The sequence below is a fragment of the Hemibagrus wyckioides genome, linkage group LG12 (assembly GCF_019097595.1).
Source record: "Hemibagrus wyckioides isolate EC202008001 linkage group LG12, SWU_Hwy_1.0, whole genome shotgun sequence".
In the NCBI taxonomy this organism is placed as follows: domain Eukaryota; kingdom Metazoa; phylum Chordata; class Actinopteri; order Siluriformes; family Bagridae; genus Hemibagrus; species Hemibagrus wyckioides.
The window spans coordinates 3,054,905-3,079,647 of NC_080721.1; the positions used below are offsets into that span (position 1 = coordinate 3,054,905).

General features: G+C 40.1%; 2 protein-coding genes, 1 non-coding gene and 1 pseudogene across 3 annotated transcripts; 1 reads left to right on the forward strand and 3 right to left on the reverse strand.

Moving 5' to 3' along the window:
- Nucleotides 1-1,294: 1,294 nt before the first annotated feature.
- LOC131362808 (intraflagellar transport protein 57 homolog) lies at nt 1,295-9,754 on the reverse strand (annotated as a pseudogene).
- Nucleotides 9,755-14,244: 4,490 nt separating this feature from the next.
- Nucleotides 14,245-14,316, reverse strand: trnae-cuc (transfer RNA glutamic acid (anticodon CUC)). Its single transcript has one exon. It is a non-coding gene; the product is annotated as a tRNA-Glu (tRNA).
- A 5,250-nt stretch (nt 14,317-19,566) lies between these two features.
- Nucleotides 19,567-21,006, reverse strand: LOC131362837 (apolipoprotein A-I-like). The gene is made up of 4 exons (XM_058405133.1): nt 20,884-21,006; nt 20,711-20,765; nt 20,419-20,569; nt 19,567-20,290 (listed from the first exon to the last, which is right to left on the reverse strand). Exons 2-4 carry the CDS (start codon nt 20,745-20,747, stop codon nt 19,741-19,743), a joined length of 738 nt encoding a protein of 245 aa, XP_058261116.1. The 5' UTR covers nt 20,748-20,765; nt 20,884-21,006; the 3' UTR covers nt 19,567-19,740.
- Nucleotides 21,007-23,271: 2,265 nt separating this feature from the next.
- Nucleotides 23,272-24,363, forward strand: LOC131362838 (apolipoprotein A-IV-like). The gene is made up of 3 exons (XM_058405134.1): nt 23,272-23,384; nt 23,470-23,620; nt 23,713-24,363. The coding sequence occupies exons 1-3, from the start codon at nt 23,345-23,347 to the stop codon at nt 24,221-24,223; spliced, it is 702 nt and encodes a 233-aa protein (XP_058261117.1). The 5' UTR covers nt 23,272-23,344; the 3' UTR covers nt 24,224-24,363.
- Nucleotides 24,364-24,743: the final 380 nt, after the last annotated feature.

Consider the following 24,743-nt stretch of genomic DNA (forward strand, 5'->3'; position numbering starts at 1 on the left):
ATTTGTTTACATTAAGTGAATTATGGTCAGGATAACATTCTGAAGGTTCTCCAGAAGCCAACTGATACTGGACTTGTCGAAAGCATAAAAGTAATAATTGTTTTCCCTGCAAAACACTTCAGAATCACCAAAACAACAAATATTCAATATATTTTACAGTTGGTAGGGGTCCTTTTGTAATATTACTATATGTTACCATGTACAGTGAGGGAAAAAATGATTTGATCCCCTGCTGATTTTGTACGTTTGCCCACTGACAAAGAAATGATCAGTCTGTTCAAATACACCTACCATTAAAATTACAGTGAGAGACAGAATAACAACAAAAAAATCCAGAAAAGCGCATTTCAGAAAAGTTCTACATTGATTTGCATTTTAATGAGTGAAATAAGTATTTGATCCCCTATCAATCAGAAAGATTTCTGGCTCCCAGGTGTCTTTTATACAGGTAAGGAGCTGAGATTACAGTAGGAGCACTCTCTGGGAGTGCTCTTAATCTCAGCTCCTTAACTGTATGAAAGACACCTGTCCACAGAAGGAAGCAACCAATCAGATTCCAAACTTCCACAAAAGGACTGTCAATCTTCCTCGGTCTGGGGCTCCATGCAAGATCTCACTTCATGGAGTTTCAATGATCATGAGAACGGCAAGGAATCAGCCCAGAATTACACTGGAGGATTTTGTCAATGATCTCAAGGCAGCTGGGACCATAGTCACCAAGAAAACAACTGGTAACACACTACGCCGTGAAAGACTGAAATCCAGTAGCACCCGCAAGGTCCCCCTGCTAAAGAAAGCACATGTACAGGCTCATCTGAAGTTTGCCAGTGAACATCTGAATGATTCAGAGGAGAACTGGGTGAAAGTGTTGTGGTCAAAGTAATGCTGCCTATGACCCCAAGTACACCATCCCCAGGTGACAGGACAACTGCACCGCCTCAAAGGGACGATGGACGGGGCCATATACCGCTAAATCTTGGATGAGAACCTCCTGACAATGACCCAAAACACATGGCCAAGGCAACAAAGGAGTGGTTCAAAAAGAAGCACATTAAGGTCCTGTAGTGGCCTAGCCAGTCTCCAGACCTTAATCACTAACCCTAACCCTAACCCTAACCCATAGAAAATCTGTGGAGGGAGCTGAAGGGTCAGCCACAAAACCTTAATGACTTGGAGAGGATCTGCAAAGAGGAGTGGGCCCAAATTCCTTGAGATGTGAGATGTCTGCAAACCTGGTGGCCAACTACAAGAAATGTCTGACGTCGGTGATTAAAATTACAGACTCATCATTTCTTTGTCAGTGGGCAAACGTACAAAATCATCAGGGGATCAAATAATTTTTCCCTTCACTGTATTGTGTGTATTCTGTGTGTGGTTATGAGTAGGTGTGTGTAGTAATCTCTGTGATGTGTGTGGCATGCATGTCTCTGGTCATGTTGCTCTTTTCCTTGAGTTTGGCCTGCAACAGTGTTTGTTCCACAACCCCCATGCGCACATCCATCTCCTGGATCTCCTGCTTTAACTTAGTCAGACTCTGCTGGATCTTTACTACTGGAACTACAAAAACAAACATCACTTTATCTGGGTATGAATGAACAGATTATATATATATATATATACTTATGAGCACAACTGATTATATATATATAAACAAATGTTCAAAATCTACAATAACAGGGTATATGCATTCACCTCCGTCTGACATGCTGCTGCCCTTCTCATCCATCTCCTGCTTCACTTTCTCAAGCTCCTCATTGATCTGTGTATAATGTTAGAAAAATGTCATTAGATGCTATGAAAACTTGACACATGAATACTTGCTTATATGACTGTCAGGCATGTTGAATGAGGCATTATGTGTATATACACTTCTCACAAAGGATATTTGGCTTTTGGGTGAAATTTATGGAAAATGTAAAAAGTTGCTCATGCTGTTCACGAGTCGACTTATTGTCTGCTGAGGCATGGCATTCCACTCTTCTTGAAGGGTGGCCCTCAGGTCATTGAGGTTCTGGGGTGCAGGGTTACGAGCCTCTACACGGCGACTCAGCTGATCCCATAGATTTTCTATGGGATTCAGGTCTGGAGAAAGTGCAGGCCACTCCATTTGAGGTACCCCAGCCTCCAGCCGCCGTTCCCTAATGATGTGACCTCGATGAGCTGGAGCACTGTCGTCCATGAAGATGAAATTAGGCCTATGTTGGACTTTCCTTGACTCTTCCAGTCTCTCTGTATCTCTGTCCCAACCTGCTGATGACAGTCTGAGACACTCGAAGCTCAGTGGCCACTTCCCTCTGAGAACATCCTGTTTGAAGCCTCACAAAGGCGAGGTACTGTTGATCAATTGTTAGGTGTGGTCTTGGTCTCATGATGTCAAAATGTGAACAGCATGATGAAGAGGACTGTTTAAATACCAATTCTAATTGAACCAGAAAATTTATTGGTGGATTCATGGATCAAACACCAGTTGTGAATTTTGCCGTTAAGCACCTTGTTAGAGAGCAGCAAGTTCTGCAGAAAGTACTGAAACACTGAACAGTTGGACATGTGCATTCAAAAGTTTAGAGAAGGTCAAATTAAGTTCACCTGGAAAGGTTACAGTGCATTTTAGGTGCATCCTGATATTTCACCCGAAAGCCCAATATCCTGAACTTTTTGTGAGTAGTGTGTATATATATATAATCGGTTCCCAACCCTGGTCTGGAATTCCTCCTGCCATGCACACTGTAGTGTTTTCTCTGTATTTACACATCTGATTAATATTATAAACTTAATCAGCCCTTACTGAGTTGAAGTAGCTGTGATAGAGCAGGGAAAACACCAAAATGTTTAGGAGAATTTTTGAAACTTGTGGATTACATGAAGTTTCTCTGTGAGGGGAGAGTATCAGTAGTGGATATATCACCTCTGCTATAGTTCTAGTTCTCTCAGTCACTCCTCTACTGGCCTGCTGATGCAGCTCCTTGACCTATACACACACAGACACACACACAAAATTAATGTGCTGATATTCACTATTTGACTTGTAAAAATGAAGTGCTTATTTATGATTAACCAGTGTTTTTACTCCACACATAAGAGACATGAAATAGTATACACTCATCAGTCAAACATAAAACCACTGACAGGTGAAGTGATCACAAATGATCTCATTACAATGCCACCTGTCAAGGTGTGGGATATATATAAGGTATGAAGTGAACAGGGATCGAAACAGACAGTCTAGCCTTCACGCCTTACTCGCATCAATGAGCATTGACCATCTTCAATCCTGTCATTGATTGTGCTTCTTCGGACCCCCTTTATTAGGTCTTAACCACTGCATACTGGGAACACCTCACAAGACCTGCCATTTTGGAAATGTTCCGACCCAGTCATCTAGCCACCACAGTATGGCCCTTGACACATTCTTATGCTGCCCATTTTTTCATGCCTCCATCATATCATATCATAACATAACTTTGAGAACTGACTGTTCAAGTATTGTCTCATATATCCTACTCCTTGACAGGTGGCATTTTTTATTCTTAAAGCAGACCTTTGTAAAAGCCAAAAATGTGACATAAGCATAATTTGCAAAAGAAATATAATATAATAAGAAATATAATATATAATCATATAATTTAAAATCAGCTATACCTTATGAAGTGTCAATATCTGATCAGCAGTATTTACTACTAGTCATTTGTATATCCTAGGTTACAATAAGTTTTAAGTAATTTAAAGACATAGATGTGAGTTCAGTCAGTGTTATTCACTTCACCTGCCAGTGTTTTTAATGTTATAGCTGATTGGTATATGTGTGGCAAATAGAACACCAGTCACAAAAGACTAGTTGCTAAAATCTGATCTTCTTAAATTTGAAACCTTTTAACTAAACGTAAAAGCATTTTGGCATTTAAATTAGGGTTGTCAAAAACAACTTAAGTCTTAGTATTGCAGTCTCTGTCTACAATACCAATCTTCTTATGAACATATGAAAAATGCTTCAGACATGCAGTAACACTTCATTTTCAGCCATTTTGAGGACACATAATTCAGAAAACACAAAAACATCAGTAACATAAAACTGAAGCCATCCAAGAATAAAGAAAGCTTAATTTGTTTTTTTAAAAATAATTATATTCTGCAGTCAGATTGCTGCAATATTTGAGATTTTTACTCCCTATCAACTTTCACTTGCTTAGGATTTTACCTCACAGAATTTTGATTGTGCATTCCTGTAGTCTGTGATTAGGTGTTCTAGCTGTGTGTTGATGTACTTCTCTCTGCTGCTCACTTTCTCTTGAGTCTTACTGATCTCTTCCAGCAGTTTATCTAGATATGCCTGGAACATACATATTCAATGAGTTCAAAAGCACAGAGTGAAAAAAATACACAAAATTGAGCCCAAAGTAAACATGTGCAACATACCTTGGCCTCTTTCAAAGAGCTTTTGATGCCATCTTGGTGTTGACGCATTTGGCTCACATGGCACCGCCAATCCTGAATTATTTCCACAACCATAATTACTTGTTAAATATAATAATAATATATTATATTATTATTATTAATAATAATAATTTAGATAACTGCTAAAATATTTGGATTGTCAGGCCTGGACAGAGCATTTAATTTGAGCAAACAAAACAAATCTAAATACCATGTTTAAATGTTTGGGATTCATGATGTTATCATGAGGATTTATTTGATGTCTTTGCAATGTAAGTAATATGTGATTTCTGAAAATGGAAGTTCTAACCTTAATATCTGTGCGGACAGAGACTTTGAGTTGGGGCAGAACCCTCTCTATCTCCAAATTCCATTCTGCAGAATCGGTCACTGACTGCAGGATCATCTCTGGTCCCTGCCCTCTCTCCTCCTTTACACATACACATTTTCACTTACAAACATATTTTCACAAAGATTTATTTTATTTTTAATTAAACAATAAAATGGTCACATTTATATATCAGACTGCATACGTGAGACATCAAGCTTCCAACTTCCATTCATCACACTAAGATGGTTCACCTGTATTAAATTCTGATTGGACTTAAAAATGACCTATTGAATTTTTGCAACTTGTGACACCATCGATTATACTGTTGGAGTAATAGCCCTCTACAGGCTCAGGTCTTGTTTGATTGATGGTTGTCAGGTTGTAGATGTAAATAGTGACTTCTCACGCATACCACGGTAAAGTTTATTGTTCCACAATGTTCTGTTTAAGGCCTTCTCCTTATATATAGGCACCAACTTAATAAAGTTGAGGAATGTGTAAAAAAAACATTAGACAGTGGATGCTTATTAACATCCTGACAAAAAAAGACTTGTGATTTTTACAAGAAATAAACACTTGTACCACATGCCGCCAGAAGTAAATACAATGACTATGAGTAAGCATTCTGATTACATAGTAACATAGAACATGTTTCATTAGAGTCCTGTGCAGGTCTCTTAGTTCAGACCATGAAATACATGCTGCTTGTTCTTAAACTTACACTCTGACTAGTTCTGGACTTCAGTTCCTCCAGATCAATAACGTCTTCAAACTCGGCAGCCTCCTCCTATGAACAGACAGGATTTAATGCTGTATTGTATATGTAGTGTTGTTCAGCTGTCTACCTCAGCATATTGGAATTTAAATTAAATTGAATTTGCATCCAAACTGGCTGAATTGTGTAGGAATTACAGCAATTAACGCAGGAACTGAAGCATTTAAGGCTTGGCAGAGACACCAGAAACTCAGTAAATGCAAGCACTACAAAGACTGGTCAAAAATATAGCATATAAAAAAGGTTGCAAGAATCGCACACAGAACTCATGGGTGATATCAATTTCTTTTTTCCCCCCATAGAATTTTAGTTTATTATTTTGCATATAGAGAGGAAAAGAGGGCCATGAGGTTTGCTATACCATGAATTTTGCAGGAACCCACTGATCAGTCAAGCCACTGTGATTTCTGCATGGTGGACCCTACCAAAAATCACGGTGGCAAGAATGTAACTGCTATCTTGTATCCTGACCTTCCTTTATCCATTGCCCTGGTGCCACACTGCCCTGAACTTCCCATACCCACTACTTTAGACAGAGGGCAACTGTCTTCAAAAGTGCACAACAAGTCAGAGAGAGAGGAAGATGTTGTATATACAGATTACAATTTCAAAAGAAACTCCCCAACCAAAAAGACCTCTTGATCAGAAAGAACTACTTGATAAGAAATTTCATCCAGGAACCTCCATAACTCCTTAAGTGAATCACAGCTGCAGCAAGACATTGCTGGATGCCTTGTCTTATGATGAGTCTAGCTAGGAGGTCATCTGAGACCTGAGAGGAATGTAGCATTCCTGATAGGTCTAAGGGTACCAACCAAGTTTCAAGTCTGTAGGACCTATATTCTGGTTTCCAGTCTAAACAAAACAATAGAGTGTCCCCTAAAAATCCTAACAAAAATCTCATTACAGTGGTACCCATCAAAACAGTAGTATACTGGAATGGAAACAGCACTATACTGTAAATGTTGATTACATGAGTAGTCCTGTATACACACACACACACACACAGACACACATGCACTGTAAATTCTTACACCATTCACATTACTTTCACATTACACTCAAATGATCAAACTAAAGCCATCAGTCTGCACTGAGGACATATTCAATATTTAATTTCAATTCCAATATACTATGGTAAACCAGAATATCACTCTGTCAAACAATCACTTTGTCAATGTGCACACATTTATAGACCTGACTGTATGTGTAACATTGTTTGAGTGTGTGTGTGTGTGTGTGTCTCACAGTCAAGTCCTCCACTTTGCTGAGCGTGAGCTCGGCATCATCCTCCAGCACAGACTCCTCCTCCAACTGCTCTGAGGGGTAGAGAGGCCTGAGACAAAGAAGAAAATATTAAGAGCGCTTCTTAAATATTCTTGTAGCTCACTTAAGTGTGCTTTACCTCTTCCAGACAAACTGTCTACAATTCAGGGCTTCCTCTGCCAGGCGGTCCAAGACGTAGCACACATGTTCCCCTGAACCAGACTTCAGCTTTGAAGGAGGAAATTCAACCAGCCCACCCTACATCAACCACACAAACAATCAAGTCATAAAGAGAGTACACTCTCTTTCTTATTCTCACTCTCTCACACATACAGTCATACACAGTCATGTATTATTGTGTGGTAGTAACTGACCAGTGCCCTGAGGTGCGTAAGGATGTTTGAGACAATCGCATTGGGGTCATCATATTCTTGTGGGGTTTCGAATGACCGGCCACACAGTGTTATGAGCCAAGCTGCGATGACGCTGAACATGTAGAACTGTTCTCCAGGGTTACTTTGCGTGTATGAACTTGCTACAAAATAATGCCTGAAAGAGAGAAAAAGAGGAGAAAATTAGATGGAATGAGATGGAAGTGGTCAGATTTTGGTACAATTTTGTACATTGTGCCGACATCATGCATGCACTGAAATCTGAAAATGTACATTTTCCATGTCAGCATAAAGGCAAAGGGACTTTAAAACCAAATACATGCATCTGACAGGACCACAGAGATTTAGCAGTTATTCACCAGTCAGTTCCGGCACTGGACAAGACACTTATAAGTTCTCTTATGTCAGTCAATCCATTAGCAGAAGAGGAACTCTGAACATTTGTATTTTGGTCCATGTTGTACATGTGGTTCCCTTAAGATTTTCATTTTATTCTCCCCAGACAGGTACGGAGTGCAAACTGTCATTACATTATTGGTTCACTACCCAGCCACCATAAAGTGATGCAGATGGCAATTGTGCACTGTCCAGAGAGACAAGACTCAGGTGGGAGAAGACACTGTGTACTCTGCCTTCACAGGAAGACTATTTACAAGTACAGGTCTTGTGATGTGTCCCTGTACACTGTGAGTAAATTGGCCCATCTTCATTTTACTGAGTAGCATGATGTCAAAGCCAGCCAAGCTCAGTGATATGCAGAGTCTGACTACTTTTTATTACTTGTTTAGTTTTTTTATGTAGTGTCAGATTATATGTCAAACAGCAACATTTTTTTGTTTACAAAATCACTGGTCAATTTTCAGTGATTTTTCATGTACACTGGTACAACGAATCAGTTTTTACTGGTTTCTATAACCACACTAAGGAAAGATCATTTTACCATAGCATAAGTAAAACTTCACACAGATGTTCATTTTCAGTTCTGTGTTTAGTGTTCTTTCAAAAACTAGCCAAATATAGTATCATTTTAATCTATAGTCTCTACATAGTCTCTACTTGCATACACAGCCTGCAGAATTGAAGTCAGGTACTTAGCCCTGACCCTCAGACAGCATCTGCCATGGAATATGACGTGTCATGGGAGGTGGCTAAAACAGTGAAAGGATCATCAAATCTAATTCACAGTTAATTAAGCAATAAGTAAATACGCAAACAAAGAAATAAAACACATTTGCCTCATGCTCTTATTTATAATTTTGTTTTTTTACCAGACATATGGAAAAATCCTATGCCTTTGAATCCTAAGTACTTCTTGTACCCCACTCTCCCCTAGTTATTGTGCTTATGCTGCAGATAATCCTAATGTTAATTGTGGGGGAACACCACTGTTCTGGACGCAAAATCAATTGTATTAAACATTTACAGTCATTTCTCAGTATATGCTTCAGGAATAAAATAACTGTGATGATTTTAAAATCATTGAGATTGAGTGGCAAGAAATTCTGCATCATGTTTGCTTGTGATGGTCTTTTCATCCAGTTCATTGTCAGCCCTTACTGGTATATTAGAGGTGACCTGTCACACACAGCGTTTTGAGTGATCCCAGCGTTTTGGGATCGCTCAAAAATGTTATTGTTTTCCACGGAAACACACATGAAAATAGTCTGAATAGAAAATATAGCAAACGAACAGGACATGCTGACATGTCGGAGTTAGAAATAATGATTTTGATGGAAATTACAGCCTGGGCATTCTAGCGGTCAATTTTTCAAATAATCTGATGAGATTTCACCCCATGCTCCATGTTCTATTCAATATATGATGTTTTAATGATAGAATTGACAACATTAATCTCAACACAAGGTTTCAGTACCCAGAATATCATCACTAACAAAAAACAATTAAAGAACTAGCACTCGGTCCCTAAGTGTCCCAATGACACTTACAATCACAACATCTGGATTAAAAACCTTGACGTTATTAATAAATAATGTAAGTGTCATTTGCGTCAGATAAACTAGTGTCTATAATGACCTTAGAAACTTACAGTTACATTATTTACTGTTTAGTGTCACCCAAATGAGGATGGGTTCCCTTCTCAGCCTGGTTCCTCTCAAGGTTTCTTCCTCATATCATCCCAGGGAGTTTTTCCTTGGCACCGTAGCCACAGGTTTGCTCATTAGGGATCAAATAGTTTATTCATTTAATTATTTATTCTCATTTCTAGTTATTTAGTTATTTGTATTTTCATTCATCATATTCCCCTCCCCTTTCTCTGTTTCTCTTCTTTTGTAAAGCTGCTTTGAGACAATGTTCACTGTAAAAGGCGCTATACAAAATAAACTGAATTGAAATAAATTGAATTGAATAAACCTAGACAGTTAAAGAAGACGTCTTACTTTACCTGGATAGAGGTTTCATGTTGTGCTTCACAAGGACTTGTTCTTCATAATCCAACAGTTTTAATTAATCTAACAAGTCCTCCATAATCAGAAACATCTGGTGCTGTAATCCAGGACTCCGGTCATCTTCGTCTTCTCTTCGACGATCATCTGCCATGTTCTTCTTGCCACCCAACTAACTGCCCTTGCTGCATGCATATGCCTTTAACCCTCAATTACTCATTTGTATAAATGTAATACCCTTTTGTGTTTGTAATTTGCTCTGGATAAGGTTTACAGTCTTCTCTTCCTCTCTCTGTTTCTATCACTTTTGTCTGTGTCCTCACTCACACTCAAATACAGTTTCTCAATCTTACTGACTGAGCAAGATTTTCTTTGTAGGAAATGATGGTCTGTGTTGGAGTTAGGGTCATAAACACTAAAGCTTATACATAGACATGCAGATATGCTCCTAATATGTTTTGTGACTAATGTGCACTTATAAAACCAAACCCATCATTAATCTTAAATCATTAAAAAAGTTTGTAAAATTATCTTTCAACTCTTTAAAAAAATTCGTCTTACTTTTATTAACTTTTTATTAACAACAAAAGTCAGCTCAATATCTGTCTACATAATGCCCCACAGCTGACATTCTATGTCAAAGGAAAACATTGCTGGGTGACAGATATGGACACAGCTGCAAGTAAGCAAGACATTTATTTATAAAACTTGCATAAATGTTACAAAAACAAGATCAGACAATGGTCATGTGTCGTACCATCAGCAACGAGCAAAAACTATAAACAAGATCATAACTATGTGGTAGTGGAAAATTTGGTAATTACTGGTAAAAGTACATAGGACATTTACTGTACAATGACTGATTGGTGTGATAGTCCTTATATACTGTGTGTGTTTGTGTGTGTGTGTGTGTGTGTATGTGTGTGTGTGTATGTGTGTGTGTGTGTGTGTGTTTGTGGGGTGTTGTAATCCATGGTGGCCATGTCTGTGGGCCATGTTGTATTCTGGGTATTGTAGCTGGATGCTGTTAACACCTTTGACAGAACAAATACAAGATTGCTGCCAACTGTGTTTCAAATAAGTATTATGGATACTTTTGCTTATGGTTTAGCTTTAAATTTGTTTATATTTTTACCAATAATAACTAACTGGACGATTACCTGAATAAGCAGTGGTACATATGTTTCTAATAAAGTGGCTGCTGAGTGTATATATTATATATTAGATTTACATTTACATTTCTGGCATTTGGCAGATGTTCTTTTGAAGATAGTCAGAGACTCTGCTGTATGGACATCTAGGGGAAGTTCAATCCACCACCTCGGTTCCAGAACAGAGAAGAGTCTAGATGAATGCCTACTTTTTGCCCTGAGAGATGGTGGGACCAGTCGGGCAGTGCTAGTGGATCGGAGGGAGCGGGGTGCAGTGCGAGGAGTAATAAGGTCTTTGAGGTAAGATGGTGCTGGTCCATTCTTGGCTTTGTAGGCAAGCATCAGTGATTTGTATCTGATGCATGCAGCTACTGGAAGCCAGTGGTGGGAACGCAGCAGTGGGGTGGTGTGGGAGAACTTAGGCAGGTTGAAAACAAGCCGTGCAGCTGCATTTTGGATCATTTGCAGTGGATGAATTGCATTCAGAGGAAGACCTGCCAGTAAAGAGTTGCAGTAGTCCAGTCTTGAAATAACCAGACTGAACAAGCCCTTGAGTAGCCTGTGTGGATAGGAATGGTCGAATCCTTCTAATGTTGTACAGAAGGAACCGGCATGAGCGTGTCACATTGGCAACATTGGAGGAAAAGGACAGTTGATTGTCCATGGTTACCCCAAGGTTGTGAGCAGTGGCTGAAGGGGAGATCATCGAGTTGTTCAGAGATAATGCAAGATCCTGGGCTGGGGATGAGTCACCTGGGATGACCAGCAGTTCAGTTTTGCTGGGATTAAGTTTCAGCTGATGAGCTGTCATCCAAGATGAAATGTCCGCCAGACACGCTGAGATTCGAGCAGAAGCTGTGGTATCTGAGGGAGGGAAGGAGAAGATAAGTTGGGTGTCATCAGCATAGCAGTGGTATGAAACGCCATGTGAGGATATAACTTTGCCAAGAGTGTGGGTGTAGAGGGAGAAAAGGAGAGGACCAAGTACTAAGCCTTGTGGGACATCAGTAGAGAGTCTGCGTGGGGCAGATGTCAGTCCCTTCCATGTTACCTGATAGGAGCGATCATCGAGGTAGGAAGCAAACCATTCCCATGCTGTTCCACAAATTCCAAAACTCTTGAGGGTGGACAAGAAAGTCTTGTGGTTAACTGTGTCAAATGCTGCAGAAAGGTGGAGGAGGATGAGGACCGATGACAGCTTGGCTGATCTAGCAGCATGTAGTTTCTCAGTGACCACCAAAAGGGCAGTCTCTGTGGAATGTGCTGCTTTGAAGCCAGACTGGTTGGGATCATGGAGGTTATTCTGCAAGAGATAGTCAGACCGCTGATTATAAACAATTCGTTTGAGAATTTTTGAAAGAATGGAGAGAAGTGATACCGGTCTGTAGTTGTTGATGTCAGAGGGATCCAAAGAAGGTTTATTCAGTACAGGAATAACCCTTGCTTGCTTAAAGGCAGTTGGTACCTGTCCTGATGTTATGCATCCATTGATGACTGTGGTGATGAAGGGCAGGAGGTCAGATGAGATGGTCTGGAGCATAGTGGAAGGGATTGGATCTAGTGGGCAGGTGGTTGGATTGCAGGAGTGAATGATCTGCAAAACCTCTTCTGCTGCTATGGTTGAGGGATGCTTCAGTGAAGGAGTGGCTGAGTCCTGGCTGTGTAAAGAAGATGAAGTTGGGGTGGATGTGAAGGTCTGGCAGATATATATTATTATTATTATATTATTATGAATAAATTATTATTATATTATTATAAATAGGCCCAATCCTGTTGGACATGACAATGCCCCTGTGCACCAACATTTTGGAAACATTTACTAAGGGTACATTTTTTGATTGTGTTTGTCTCCTGCAATGGTGTGTTGCTAATATGTTGAATGTATACATTTGTATAAGCACATCAATGAGTTTTGCTGCTGTCCCACCCAAATTTTTGCCCTCATGCATCAATAAAGTCCATCCACCCATCTATTCCATGCCACAAAATGATTGTCCATTCCTGTATCTGATCACATACCCATTTCTGTGCTTAGCATATATAACAGGAGCTATTGCTCCTTTTTGGGCAGGAGATCTTAACTGGTGTGTCTTTCTTCACTAAAAGTAATGGACAAATAAGTTTATATTAAAGACTGAATTATTTTTTTTATGTTTTCCATATCTACAGAATGTTGACTTCATCACTGATTAACTGGTATCTTGGTAAAGCAACAAACAGAAGAAACACCATCATACAGACCCAAGGGAAGTTAACAACAACTACAGTATTGAAAACATTGTTTGTGCTACTAAAGTTGATGCTTAACTGAGATCCTTAGCGTCATCGCTGCAACATGGACCATCCAACACAGACACAATCCTGGTTAGAGATTGATGTGGATTTGGGATTTGCACTCTTCTTCCTGTTCCTCCTCTGCCTCTTCTTGGTCATTACAGTTGTCCGCTCTGCCCAAACAGTGATTGACCCTTATGGCTCCATTCCCACCTCCACCTATCAGGAGGAGCAAATCAATAACTGACGGTTGCTTTGGCCCATCCCACGTGGTGAATACACTACAGGTGTTGGGCCTGACCTTTTGTAAAAAACATACATGCAAATTTGAAAGGGTTTTATTGATGGAGATCATGGTGCAAATTCTGCAAAAAAATTGTGAAATGAACTTTATATCAATTATGAAAATTCATCCTAGTTAGTTATGGTTAACAGGTAATGTTGATTTTCTCTTTGTAGTTGTCTTTTCCATTACAGTGTCAGCAATAAATCTCCAATTCAAAATTTCCACAACTTTATCTTTCAAAAAACAAGTGAGAGTAAAAAATGGCAGGTTCTTTATGATGCTTACCTCCAAAAACTGAATGTGAATGTGTTTGCACAGTGCCCTGTGATGAGCTGGTGAGCCATGCGGGGTGTACTGCTCACCGATCAGGTCTAGACGAGAACAGGTATGTCTGTCCTATGGAAAAGCTTTGACGTGCAGCGATGCACACAAACGTTCACATCTGACCGTTTTGGCCCATCGCTTTTGAGGCGCCTGGTGGACAGAGTGAAACCCTGCACATTAGGTCCTCTCTGTATTTACTTAGTTTAAGTCCACGCACCGGCGAGGGCGCCCACGCGTAGAAACCTGAGATTGGAAACAAGATTGTAAAGTCTGTCGGTGAAGAATGGTCCAACGTTGACAAGCACGTTTATAGGCCTCAGAAAATCTGGCCTAGCGCCCCTGAAACCGCTGCGCTACGTGGCTCATAACAGACAAATTTGCCAGGGGTCCCGTTTGCCAGATCGCTGCCCAAAGGCAGCCCTGAGCCCTCCCTTCAATAGCTCAGCTAGTAGAGCGGAGGACTGTAGGTGCTTACAAAGGGACGTCATTAGGTCGCTGGTTCAAATCCGGCTCGAAGGACGGCTTTTACCAGCCTCCGGGAAGCACGCCGTTTCAGCGCGTGGGCTTCTTGCAGACGCTAGCTCTGTCCAGGAGCGAAAAAGAGCTCGCTTCCCTGACCGGGAATCGAACCCGGGCCGCGGCGGTGAGAGCGCCAAATCCTAGCCACTAGACCACCAGGGAGACACGCACAGGTGTGTGGGCCTCGTGCAGCTGGGCGCAGCACCCAGGATTGGCCCCTAGTGGCGATTTACGGCAATTCCGGATGAGTTACACCTGAGGAAACAGCAGTTTAAACAAATTCGCTTTAAGATCAACAGAATGTCTGCACAGACTGTCTCAAAAGACTTAAAAGAGGTCCCACCTCTCAGCTGCAGGGTCACCAGTTTGCAGTCTGTCCAGAGTCCCTGTGCGTGTACACCCGGTGTTCTCCGGTTTCCTCTCACCTCCAAAAGACACGCCAGTAGGTGGATCGGCTGAACCAAAGGCGGCCCTGAGCCCTCCCTTGAGGCGCTCAGCTGGTAGAGCGGAGGACTGTAGGTGCTCTGAAGGTTTTGGCCCATCGCTTTTGAGGCGCCTGGTGGACAGAGTGAAACCCTGTGCATTAGATAGATAGATAGATAGATAGATAGATAGATAGATAGATAGATAGATAGATAGATAGATAGATTCAACTTAGATAGAGAGACTCTGCCTTCAGATCAGGGGACAGGGCGGCCTTAAAAACAGCAAGGGCCAAACTGTCCCGAGCCATCTTCCAGAACAGCAGAGACTCCCGGCGCATGTGGCAGGGCATTCAGGCGATCACCAACTACAGGACAACTTCACCTTCCTGTGACAGTGATGCCTCCCTTCCAGATGCGCTGAACGACTTCTACGCTCGGTTTGAGGCACAGAACAACACAACAGCGAGGAAGACCATCCCTCCTCCTAATGACCCAGTGCTCTGTCTCACCACGGCTGACGTGAAGAGAACTCTATGCAGAGTTAACCCACGGAAGTCTGCTGGACCAGACAACATTCCTGGCAGAGTTCTCAGGGAGTGTGCAGAGCAGCTAGCAGATGTCTTCACTGACATCTTCAACATCTCGCTGAGCAGCTCCATCATCCCTACGTGCCTCAAGACAACGACCATCGTCCCTGTGCCAAAGAAGTCCACGGTTTCCTGCCTCAATGACTACCGTCCCGTTGCACTCACACCAATCGTGATGAAATGCTTCGAGAGGCTCGTCATGAGGCACATCAAGTCACAGCTACCACCCTCGCTCCGTCCAGCTTGACCCCTTGCAGTTTGCGTATCGTCCTAACCGTTCCACGGAAGACGCCATCACCACAACCCTCCATCTGGCCCTCACACACCTGGACTGCAAAGACTCCTACGTTCGAATGCTGTTCATAGATTTCAGTTCAGCATTCAACACAATCATCCCTCAGCAGCTGATTAAGAAACTGAGTCTCCTGGGCCTGAACACCTCTCTCTGCAACTGGATCCTGGATTTCCTGACTGGGAGACCTCAGTCAGTCCGGATCGGGAGCAGTATCTCCAGCACCACCACACTGAGCACTGGAGCGCCTCAGGGCTGTGTGCTCAGTCCATTGCTGTTCACTCTGCTGACTCACGACTGTGCAGCAATGCACAGCTCCAACCACATCGTCAAGTTCGCTGATGACACGACCATGGTGGGTCTCATCAGCAAGAACCACGAGTCAGCATACAGAGAGGAGGTGCAACATCTAACAGCCTGGTGCAGAGCCAACAACCTCTCCCTGAACGACGACAAGACCAAAGAGATGGTTGTTGACTTCAGGAGAGCACAGTGTGACCATTCTCCGCTGTCCATCGATGGCTCCTCTGTGGAGATCGTCAAGAGCATCAAATTCCTTGGTGTCCATCTGGCGGAGAACTTCACCTGGTCACTCAACACCAGCTCCATCACCAAGAAAGCCCAGCAGCGCCTCTACTTCCTGAGGAGGCTGAGGAAAGCCCATCTCCCTTCCCCCATCCTGACTGTGTTCTACAGAGGGACCATCGAGAGCGTCCTGAGCAGCTGCATCACTGCCTGGTTTGGGAACTGCACCGTCTCGGATCGCAAGACCCTTCAGCGGATAGTGAGGACAGCTGAGAAGATCATCGGAGTCTCTCTCCCCTCTATCACAGACATTTACACCGCACGCTGCATCCTCAAAGCCAACAGCATTGTGGCTTACCCCACACACCCCTCACACCCTCTTCACCCTCCTGCCATCTGGAAAGAGGTACCGGAGCATTCGGGCCCTCACAACCAGACTGTGTAACAGTTTCTTTCCTTTTCCCAGTAGAACTGAACTGTTCTACACTCTCACACACACTCTCACTCAGGACTGAACTGTTCTACACTCTCTCACACACACACACACTCTCACTCAGGACTGAACTGTATATTAACTCTCTGTCTCTCTCACACACAGATACACACACTCTCTCTTGACTGTGTGGACGCACACACACACACACACATAATTTATACTGTTCATTACTTACTGCACTACCTCTACCTGTCATCCGCTGCTATAGTTATATTTATGTTTATTCTATTTGCACTACCTCAACCGCTGCTGTGTATTTTTGCACAATATTTTTGCACAATACTTTTTTTTTATTTTTTACATCATTTCACTTTATCTATTTTATTTCACTTACATTCCAGTACACGTTCATTTATTTCTTTTCAGCGCTAAGTGTCCTGTGTTCTTTTGTGTTGTCTTTATTGTATTTATTGTCTTTTTGCACTGTCTTGTCTATGCTCTGTTTGCACCTAGCTGCACACTGTGCACTTTACGTGGCTAAGACAAACTTCTGTCCTAGCTCTGTGGTGGTGTTTGTTGTTTTGTGTTGAACTTGTTGTTGTATGTTTATGTAGCATCAGGTCCTGGAGAAACGTTGTTTCATTTCACTATGTACTGCGCCAGCTATATGTGGTTGAAATGACAATAAAAGCTTCTTGAATGTCTTGAATTTGAATTCATTGTCATTGCAGAGTGCAGGTACATAGCAATGAAATGCTCTTTAGCATCTACCGGAAGTGCAAATAGTAGAAATTCTGCCAATGAACAGGTACAGATAAATATGTAAATATGTACATCGATAAATAAGGCTATGTCAGAGTGTGCATAGAGAGGTATGTGCAAGTAGTATTTACAGTAGATAAAGTGACAGGTGTAATTATAATTGTGCTAAAAATGTGTGCATTATGTACAATGTATGTACAACAGTAACAGATAATATACATATATTATATAGTATGTATAAATATAGTATATGTAAATGTATATAAATAGATAGACAAATAGATAATACTAGGTGTAATCTATGAAATGGACAATATGTACATTAATTATATTACACACTGAGAACAAATTATATTATAACAGAATGTACAACAGAATGTTTAACAGTGAAAAATATTATATTAACAGAATGTACAGAGTGGAGCAGAACTGTAACGTGGTAACTGTAGAAAGACACGAGTGTCCTAGCGGTGTAGTGTAGAGTTCAGTAGATTTATGGTTGAAGGAAAAAAACTGGCCCTAAACCTACTGGTTCTGGTGAGGATGGACCTGTATCTCCTCCTGGATGGAAGGTTGAACAGTTTGTGACTCGGGTGGGAGGAGTCTTTGATTATTTTGTGTGCTCTGCGCAGACATCTACTATGGTGAAGAGACCCAATGGCAGGTAGTTGGGTGCCGATGATGCGTTGGGCGGTTTTCACAGCCCTTTGCAATGATTTCTTTTCACACATTGTGGAGCTGCCATGCCACACTGTGATGGAGCTCGTCAAGATGCTCTCAATGATGCAGCGGTAAAAGTTGGTCAGGATCTTGGGGGATAGGTGAACTTTCTTCAGTCTCCTTAGGAAGTAAAGACGCTGTTGTGCCTTCCGAACCAGAGATGAGGTCTTCAGATGCCAGGACAGATCCTCAGAGATGTGGACACCCAGGAACTTAAAGCTGGAGACACGCTCCACTTCAGACCCGTTGATGTAAATAGGGGAGTGTCTGCTGCTGTTAGATTTCCGGAAGGTCTGGAGAAAGTGCAGGCCACTCCATTTGAGGTACCCCAGCCTCCAGCAGCTGTTCCCTAGCTGATCCTCGATGAGCTGGAGGATTGTCGTCCATGATGAAGAAATTAGGCCTGTGTTGTTCATGCAGGAGCACAATGACTGGATTAATGATGTTATTCAGGTAGTATTGGCTTGTCACTGTACCATTCACAAGATGTAGGGCAGTTCTGTATTGAGTAGACACACCTGCCCAGACTGTAACACCACCACAACAGTGGCTGATGCATAGCGCTCTCCTTGATTTTTGTGAGTAGTGTATATTTAATAATATAAATATTTGTAGTTTTTTGTTTATAGATTTCTATACTTTGTTAGTATTTTATAATAAAATATCACTTATGTATATTGTTAGGGTGTGTGTCTTGGGCTGTATTATTCTTATCTTTGTAAAAAAAAAAAAAAGAAGAAAAAAAAAGACAATATTTCTAACAGTAGGTCGTACTGAGAAGCCGTATTTTGCAGGTAATTAAATAATCGAAGTCAACTAACTACACAGGAGTTAGAACTTGACTCATTTTGACAGCAGGACTGTTTCTGTAGACTAACAGTTGCCATTTCAAAACAGAATGCAATATTTAATCCTTGTCTGAGGTGGGATTCGAGCTGGGTCGGTGTGGATGGGAGGGGGACTTGAATTTTTTGTGATTTTTTTGTAAAAAAGGCACATTTTTAAATAAAACTTTACAAAACCGGCGTATATAAATCACACATGGCATTCTGTCTCTCTTTAGTTTTCTTCCTTTCTTTCTTTTCTTCTCTTTTTTTCTCCTTCCCCTTCTTCCCCATTTTTTTCCTTTCTTCCCCACCCGAAACAGACTATTGTTCCCCAGCTTTAAAACATTTCTGCATCCATTTCTGTCTTCATTTTCTTTTACTGAATAAGTTTTTTTTTATTCATTATAATTTTGATGAGAATTGAATGTTTGTAAACCTGTTCACACACTAAACCTGCTCACGCAATAATGCAGACAGAAAATATAAAACAAGCAGTGAAGAAAAAAATAGAATAATTTGTTGTGCCTTTTGCGCAATACTCTATCTGTGTATCTAGAACTGTAATACTGTACTACTAGTACAGCAATAGTGTAACTGTGTCTATTCTAGTGGCAATAGATGCCTTGGACATGAATTTTGACCAAGAAATCTATTGCCACTAGAATAAACACAGTTACACTATTGCCGTACTAGCATTTATCTATCGCCACTGGCATTTATCTAATATTAGTGGTTTGTATCTGATAAGAATTGTACATACAGTCAAAGCTAGAGACATTTTCAGTTTAGCATTTATTTATTTACATAGTACCTTTGTGGAAAAAAAATATTGCAATAGATTGACTGAAGCATGTCCAAATTAGTACCTGATTGTGCATAACAGATGTATGATTAGATCTTGGAAGTCACTTAAGATTGAAGCATCTGACAACCCAACATAAGTAAATGTAAGTAAATGTAACATGCATCATTGATGCAAAAATGATATGCACTGGGATAGCAGATGTCTGATTTAATGACTAATCTTCTCAAAAGCCTCCCAGAGAGCTGTGAGTTGGGCCTTCAGGTCTTGAGTGTAAGGGTCCAACTTTTGCTGCATTTCCTGGTTGCTCTGCATGAGCTGGCTTTGGAAGCTTTGGAAGAATGGGGCCATGTTCTTCTGGAAGTCCTGTAGGTGCTGCTCTAGTTTTTGCTTCAACTCCTCTGCTTGGGGTTCTTGGATCTTGGCCTGGAGCTCAGTCATGCTCTTCTCCAAACTCATTCTCAGCTCCTCGCTCTTCTGGAGCAGAGTGTCTCTCAGAGCCTCAGTGTATAGAGAGTCTGTGTAGGGAATCACTTCCTTCTTCCACTGTTCCACCTGCTGCTGGATATCCGAAGTCAGCTCCTCAATATATGGCTCCAGCTGGCTCTTCACAGTACTTATGTCCTGCAGCAGACGTGTCTTCAGCTGCTCAGCCTCTTGAGACATCTTAGCCAGCAGGTCCTGAGTCAGAGGAGTTATCTGGTCTGGAATGGCCACTGCGTACTTGCTGATAGTTTCTACACTCTCAGAGATCTTAGAACTGAGATGAAAGTTTAAATTATTCATAAATGATTTCATTGTGCCATGAACAAAAAACATATCTACTGCTGAATGGCTGAATAAAAAACATTTCTTAAATAATTTTTCTTAAAAAACATCATTGCTCACTTGATTTCTTGTCCTATTTCAGACTTTTTGATCTCCTGCAGAATGTCTTCAGTCGTTTGAGTTGCCTTGGCCACATAATCCCAGAATGCATCTTTCACCATTTCCATATTCAGTTTGTTTTGGTCCTGCCAGATCACGTTGGCTTGGCAGCCTTTAATATAAATTTAAAAATAAATGAATGAATGAATGAATGAATGAATGAATGAATGAATGAATAAATAAATACTGATTAAATTGGGTAATTAGTTATTGTTTTTGGTCAACCAGAGTGATGATAAAAAAAAATACTCACCAATAAATACAACAGCAAAAACAATAAAACTCTTCATATTTATATCTTAGGACTTCTGTAAGACAGAAGAAAAAAAATTAATGTCTATGAAACAGTTCTATATTATCTAGATGTTCAGTTTCTCTGAATTTGTAAACAAGATCTTATTTAAAATATTGTAATTAGCCTCATACCTTTCAGTTGTCTCTTGGTGTGTCTTTCTTGGTGAGTTCTCTGAGGTATCAGCAATCTATATATGCGTGAGATCTGTGATGAAGAAGGCAAAGTCCAAAATTCAGCTACATGCTGTCTCCGCTTACTCCGCTGTCAGTCATGCCATATCACACACTCCAAAATAGCTTAAACAGCTGAAGTCCACAAGTCATCAGCAAGTTTCAAATGCAATGTAATCCGAGTGCAGTTTCAAAACACACACAGCATACCAAATGATAAAACTTCTCATATTTTCTGCACACAACATACTGAGCCGCAGATGATTTCTTTATTAACTTTATACTTTAAGAACTAGAAAAGGTATTTATCAGGTAGAAATGCTGGAGGTAAAAGAACATAGATATACAGTGAAATATAGTGTATACCTGTAGATTATGTATAGATTAGATAGGTACATAGCCTGTCAATCTCCAGAGGAACAAATTTTGTTTGGTAGATTGTTCACCATTTGTTTCACATTATTTACCCTTTTGAAAGTAAATAATTAATTATGTTAAGTAGTGTAAATTAATTATTTGGAATATAACATTTTCTATACTGTAGAAAACTGCTCGACTTTAAAGACTAGATAAGCCTAACACAACACACCACATAATGTCAGAACAACATGATCATCAGTTATCATTATCATGATCTTCGAAATAAGTCTTTGGACCAATGATGTCAGTGCTGATGTATGTGTAAGTGATAATGTAATATGTATATGAGGTCCTGGAATTAATATTCATTTTCACTGAATAAATGGAAAAAGCAGTAAGCATACATACTTTCAAGATATCATGTGGTTTATATGAAAAACAAAAAAAACAAAAAAAAACAGTAGAACTGAGACAGCATTACCCAGATAACTAATAAGGATTACAAAAATCTTTAGGTAAAGAGCTAAGGTTAGTCTTTATGTTTATATGTTAATTATAGGCCTATCAGTAACAACATTGTCCCAAAGCACAGAATGCTTACGTCATAGGAATGTGGAATGGATGATAACCAGGTAGCTTGCCATGACGTTCAGCCAAATCAGGTTTTGACTTGATGACTTAGAATCCAATCTAAGGCTTTTATATAGACTGAACTGATTGAACTATATGAGTAAATCGTTGTGTTCTGTACAGTGATTTGACTGTCTGTGGAATATTACATCATCTGTAATGCAGTTTCAATACAGATTGAGTAGTTGATATATACACCAGCTGTACTCCAGCTCTGATGTTAATGTGTCTCATAATAAACATGAAGGATTAAACAGAACAAGGGAAAATTTAATTTATGTTTTAGTTACACTACAGTCAGGTCAGGTACTTTCTTTCAGGTTTTGGATTCTGGCTTTCATTAGGAAAGTATCAGGGACTCTCTAAATTCTTTCCATTCAACCTTAACAAATTTCTAATACAAGGATTGCTATTATTCCTTTTAGCCACTGCAAAACACCAGGATGTTTCTCTTTTTTTATTGTTTGCAGTAGTGAACTATTGCCTGGTTGGCTTTAAGGAGCCATGGGGAAATAAAAAATGAGACAAATAAATATAGAGATGACTTGAAAGTCAAAATTGTAGGATAAAGAATAAATATTCTTTTTGATAATAATTAAGATTAAGTGAATTAGCATTTTCCAAATCCAGGATACACAATGCACCAGTGTACCCTGGTCCTGTTTGCACATAATTCAAGTATTCAAGAATAATGCAAGCCATTTCGATTACTTTGGCAGACAGGAATTCATGTTAAAATTATAATGAAGTCAGAAATCATGCTGATGTTCATACTCATAAGTTGCTAAAAATCTGATAATCACACTCTACGATGACAGCCGGATGAGGATGGGTTTCCTTTTAGAGTCTTGGTCCTCTCAAAGTTTCATCCTATTATTGTCTCTAAGGTTTCCTTGCTCATTAGGGATAAATATAAATTTTAATTTTTAAACAATATAATTTTTATTCCGCATTTTCACATTCCCGTAAAGTTGCTTTGAGACAATGTACTTAGTGAAAAGTGCTATACAAATAAAATTGATTTGAAATTCGTTGAAGTTCTGTATTATATTCTGTGTGATGTGTATATAAAACTCCTGAGGCTCTCTTGGGAGAACTTGTGTGGGATCACTTGATGGAATCTGGTCTAATATACAGGCTGTTTAAAAAATCATTATGTAAAACCCATTTTTGCCCTGAATTTTGAACCTGCAGTAAACAGTTCAGTTGTGTTGGAGTGTGTGATGTGGTGCAATTGACCACAAAGTTAGTGGCATGCATGACAGCTTGGCGCTGAGTTTTGGACTTTGCCTTCTATATCACAGATCTATACCATGTATATATAGTGATTGCACAAAACAAAGGCACTCAAACAAGGAGAGAAAGAAGACAGAAACATTACCTAAAAAAGTAAAGCATTATTTTTCAGAATTCTCGGGACATCAATCCAGACATGAAGATCCTTTTAGTTATTACAATTGCTGTCTTTACTGGTGAGTATTTTAGGTTTTTCACACAACCAAAGACATACTTGATACCAAGTTAATGTTTTGTTTTATTTTGTTTTAATATTAAAAGGCTGCCAAGCCAGTGTTATATGGCAGGATGAAGCCAAACCTAGTATAGAAATGGTGAAAGATGCATTCTGGGATTACGTGTCCAAGGCAACGCTAACAACTGAAGAAATCCTGCAGAAGATTAAGGAGTCTGAAACAGGGCAAGAAGTCAAGTGTGTGTCATAACAGAAATTAAAGAGCAAAATCACACCTGTTTTGTATGATGCATGTTTTCAGAGTTAGAAATATATGCTTCTCTTAACAGCACAAGAATCTCTGAGAGTGGAGATGCCATCAACCAATATGCTGTGGCTGTTAGTGGTCAAGTAACTCCTCTGACTCAGGACCTGCTGGCTAAGATGTCCCAGGAGGCAGAGCAGCTCAAGGCACGTTTGCAGCAGGATATCAGCTCTGTGAAGACCCAGCTGGAGCCATACATTGAGGAACTGACATCGGATATCCAGCAGCAGGTGGAGCAGTGGAAAAAGGACGTGGCTCCCTATACAGATGTTCAGCAAGCTGAGGTTGTAAGAGCTAGTCTGCTTCAGAAGAATAAGGAGCTGAAAATAAATCTGGAGAAGAGTATGAGCGATCTTCAGGCCAAGCTGGGACCCCAAGCAGAGGAGCTGGAGAAATATCTACAGGACTTCCAGAAGAACATGGCTCAGGTTGTTCAGAACAGTGAGAATGTGCCCCAGACATTGGATCCTTATGCCCAAGACCTGAAGACCCAACTCACTGCACTGTGGGAGTCATTCACCAAAAACATCCAGTAATCACACTTTGCCTGATGTTTTCATACTTATAAACTTGTAGTGGAGTAACAGAGAACGTTTAAATGGTGTTAAGGCTTGCTGATTCGAGCAGTTTTTTAATTTTGTGCTTTTTGTAATTTATGTTTTTATTTGAGCAATAAAATTTCAGGAAAAAAAAAACACTACTCCTAACTACTGATTAAGAATATAAGACAAAAGGTACAAATAATGACCCAATTATTAGCCAATAAATAATGCACTTAATTCCCATTCTGGAGAAGAGCAAAGGGCATTGAAAACTGTCTACTTTAATACATTTTACAAAACTTAATTTTGACACATTCTGTACCAAACTGCAATAAAGCCACCGAGAATAGGTTTCATGAGAATTATTAAGTAAACATCTCAGAATAACTTTATATCAGATTATAGACTATCCTACTGTTCATGTTTAACAGCACTCGCTAAGCATCAATAATTCCTTTGCTAAGTTAAAAATATTAAATGTATAGTGCATATCACATAGTAATATTCTAGTGCA

Bases quoted from the DNA above. Each gene is read 5' to 3' on its own strand.
- LOC131362837 (XM_058405133.1), bottom strand. From the start codon at position 20,747: ATGAAGAGTTTTATTGTTTTTGCTGTTGTATTTATTG. The intron at 20,570-20,710 runs GTGAGTATTTTT...TTTATATTAAAG, and splicing joins TTTTGCTGTTGTATTTATTG to GCTGCCAAGCCAACGTGATC. The intron at 20,291-20,418 runs GTGAGCAATGAT...CTTTCATCTCAG, and splicing joins GAAATAGGACAAGAAATCAA to TTCTAAGATCTCTGAGAGTG.
- LOC131362838 (XM_058405134.1), top strand. From the start codon at position 23,345: ATGAAGATCCTTTTAGTTATTACAATTGCTGTCTTTACTG. The intron at 23,385-23,469 runs GTGAGTATTTTA...TAATATTAAAAG, and splicing joins TACAATTGCTGTCTTTACTG to GCTGCCAAGCCAGTGTTATA. The intron at 23,621-23,712 runs GTGTGTGTCATA...TTCTCTTAACAG, and splicing joins GAAACAGGGCAAGAAGTCAA to CACAAGAATCTCTGAGAGTG.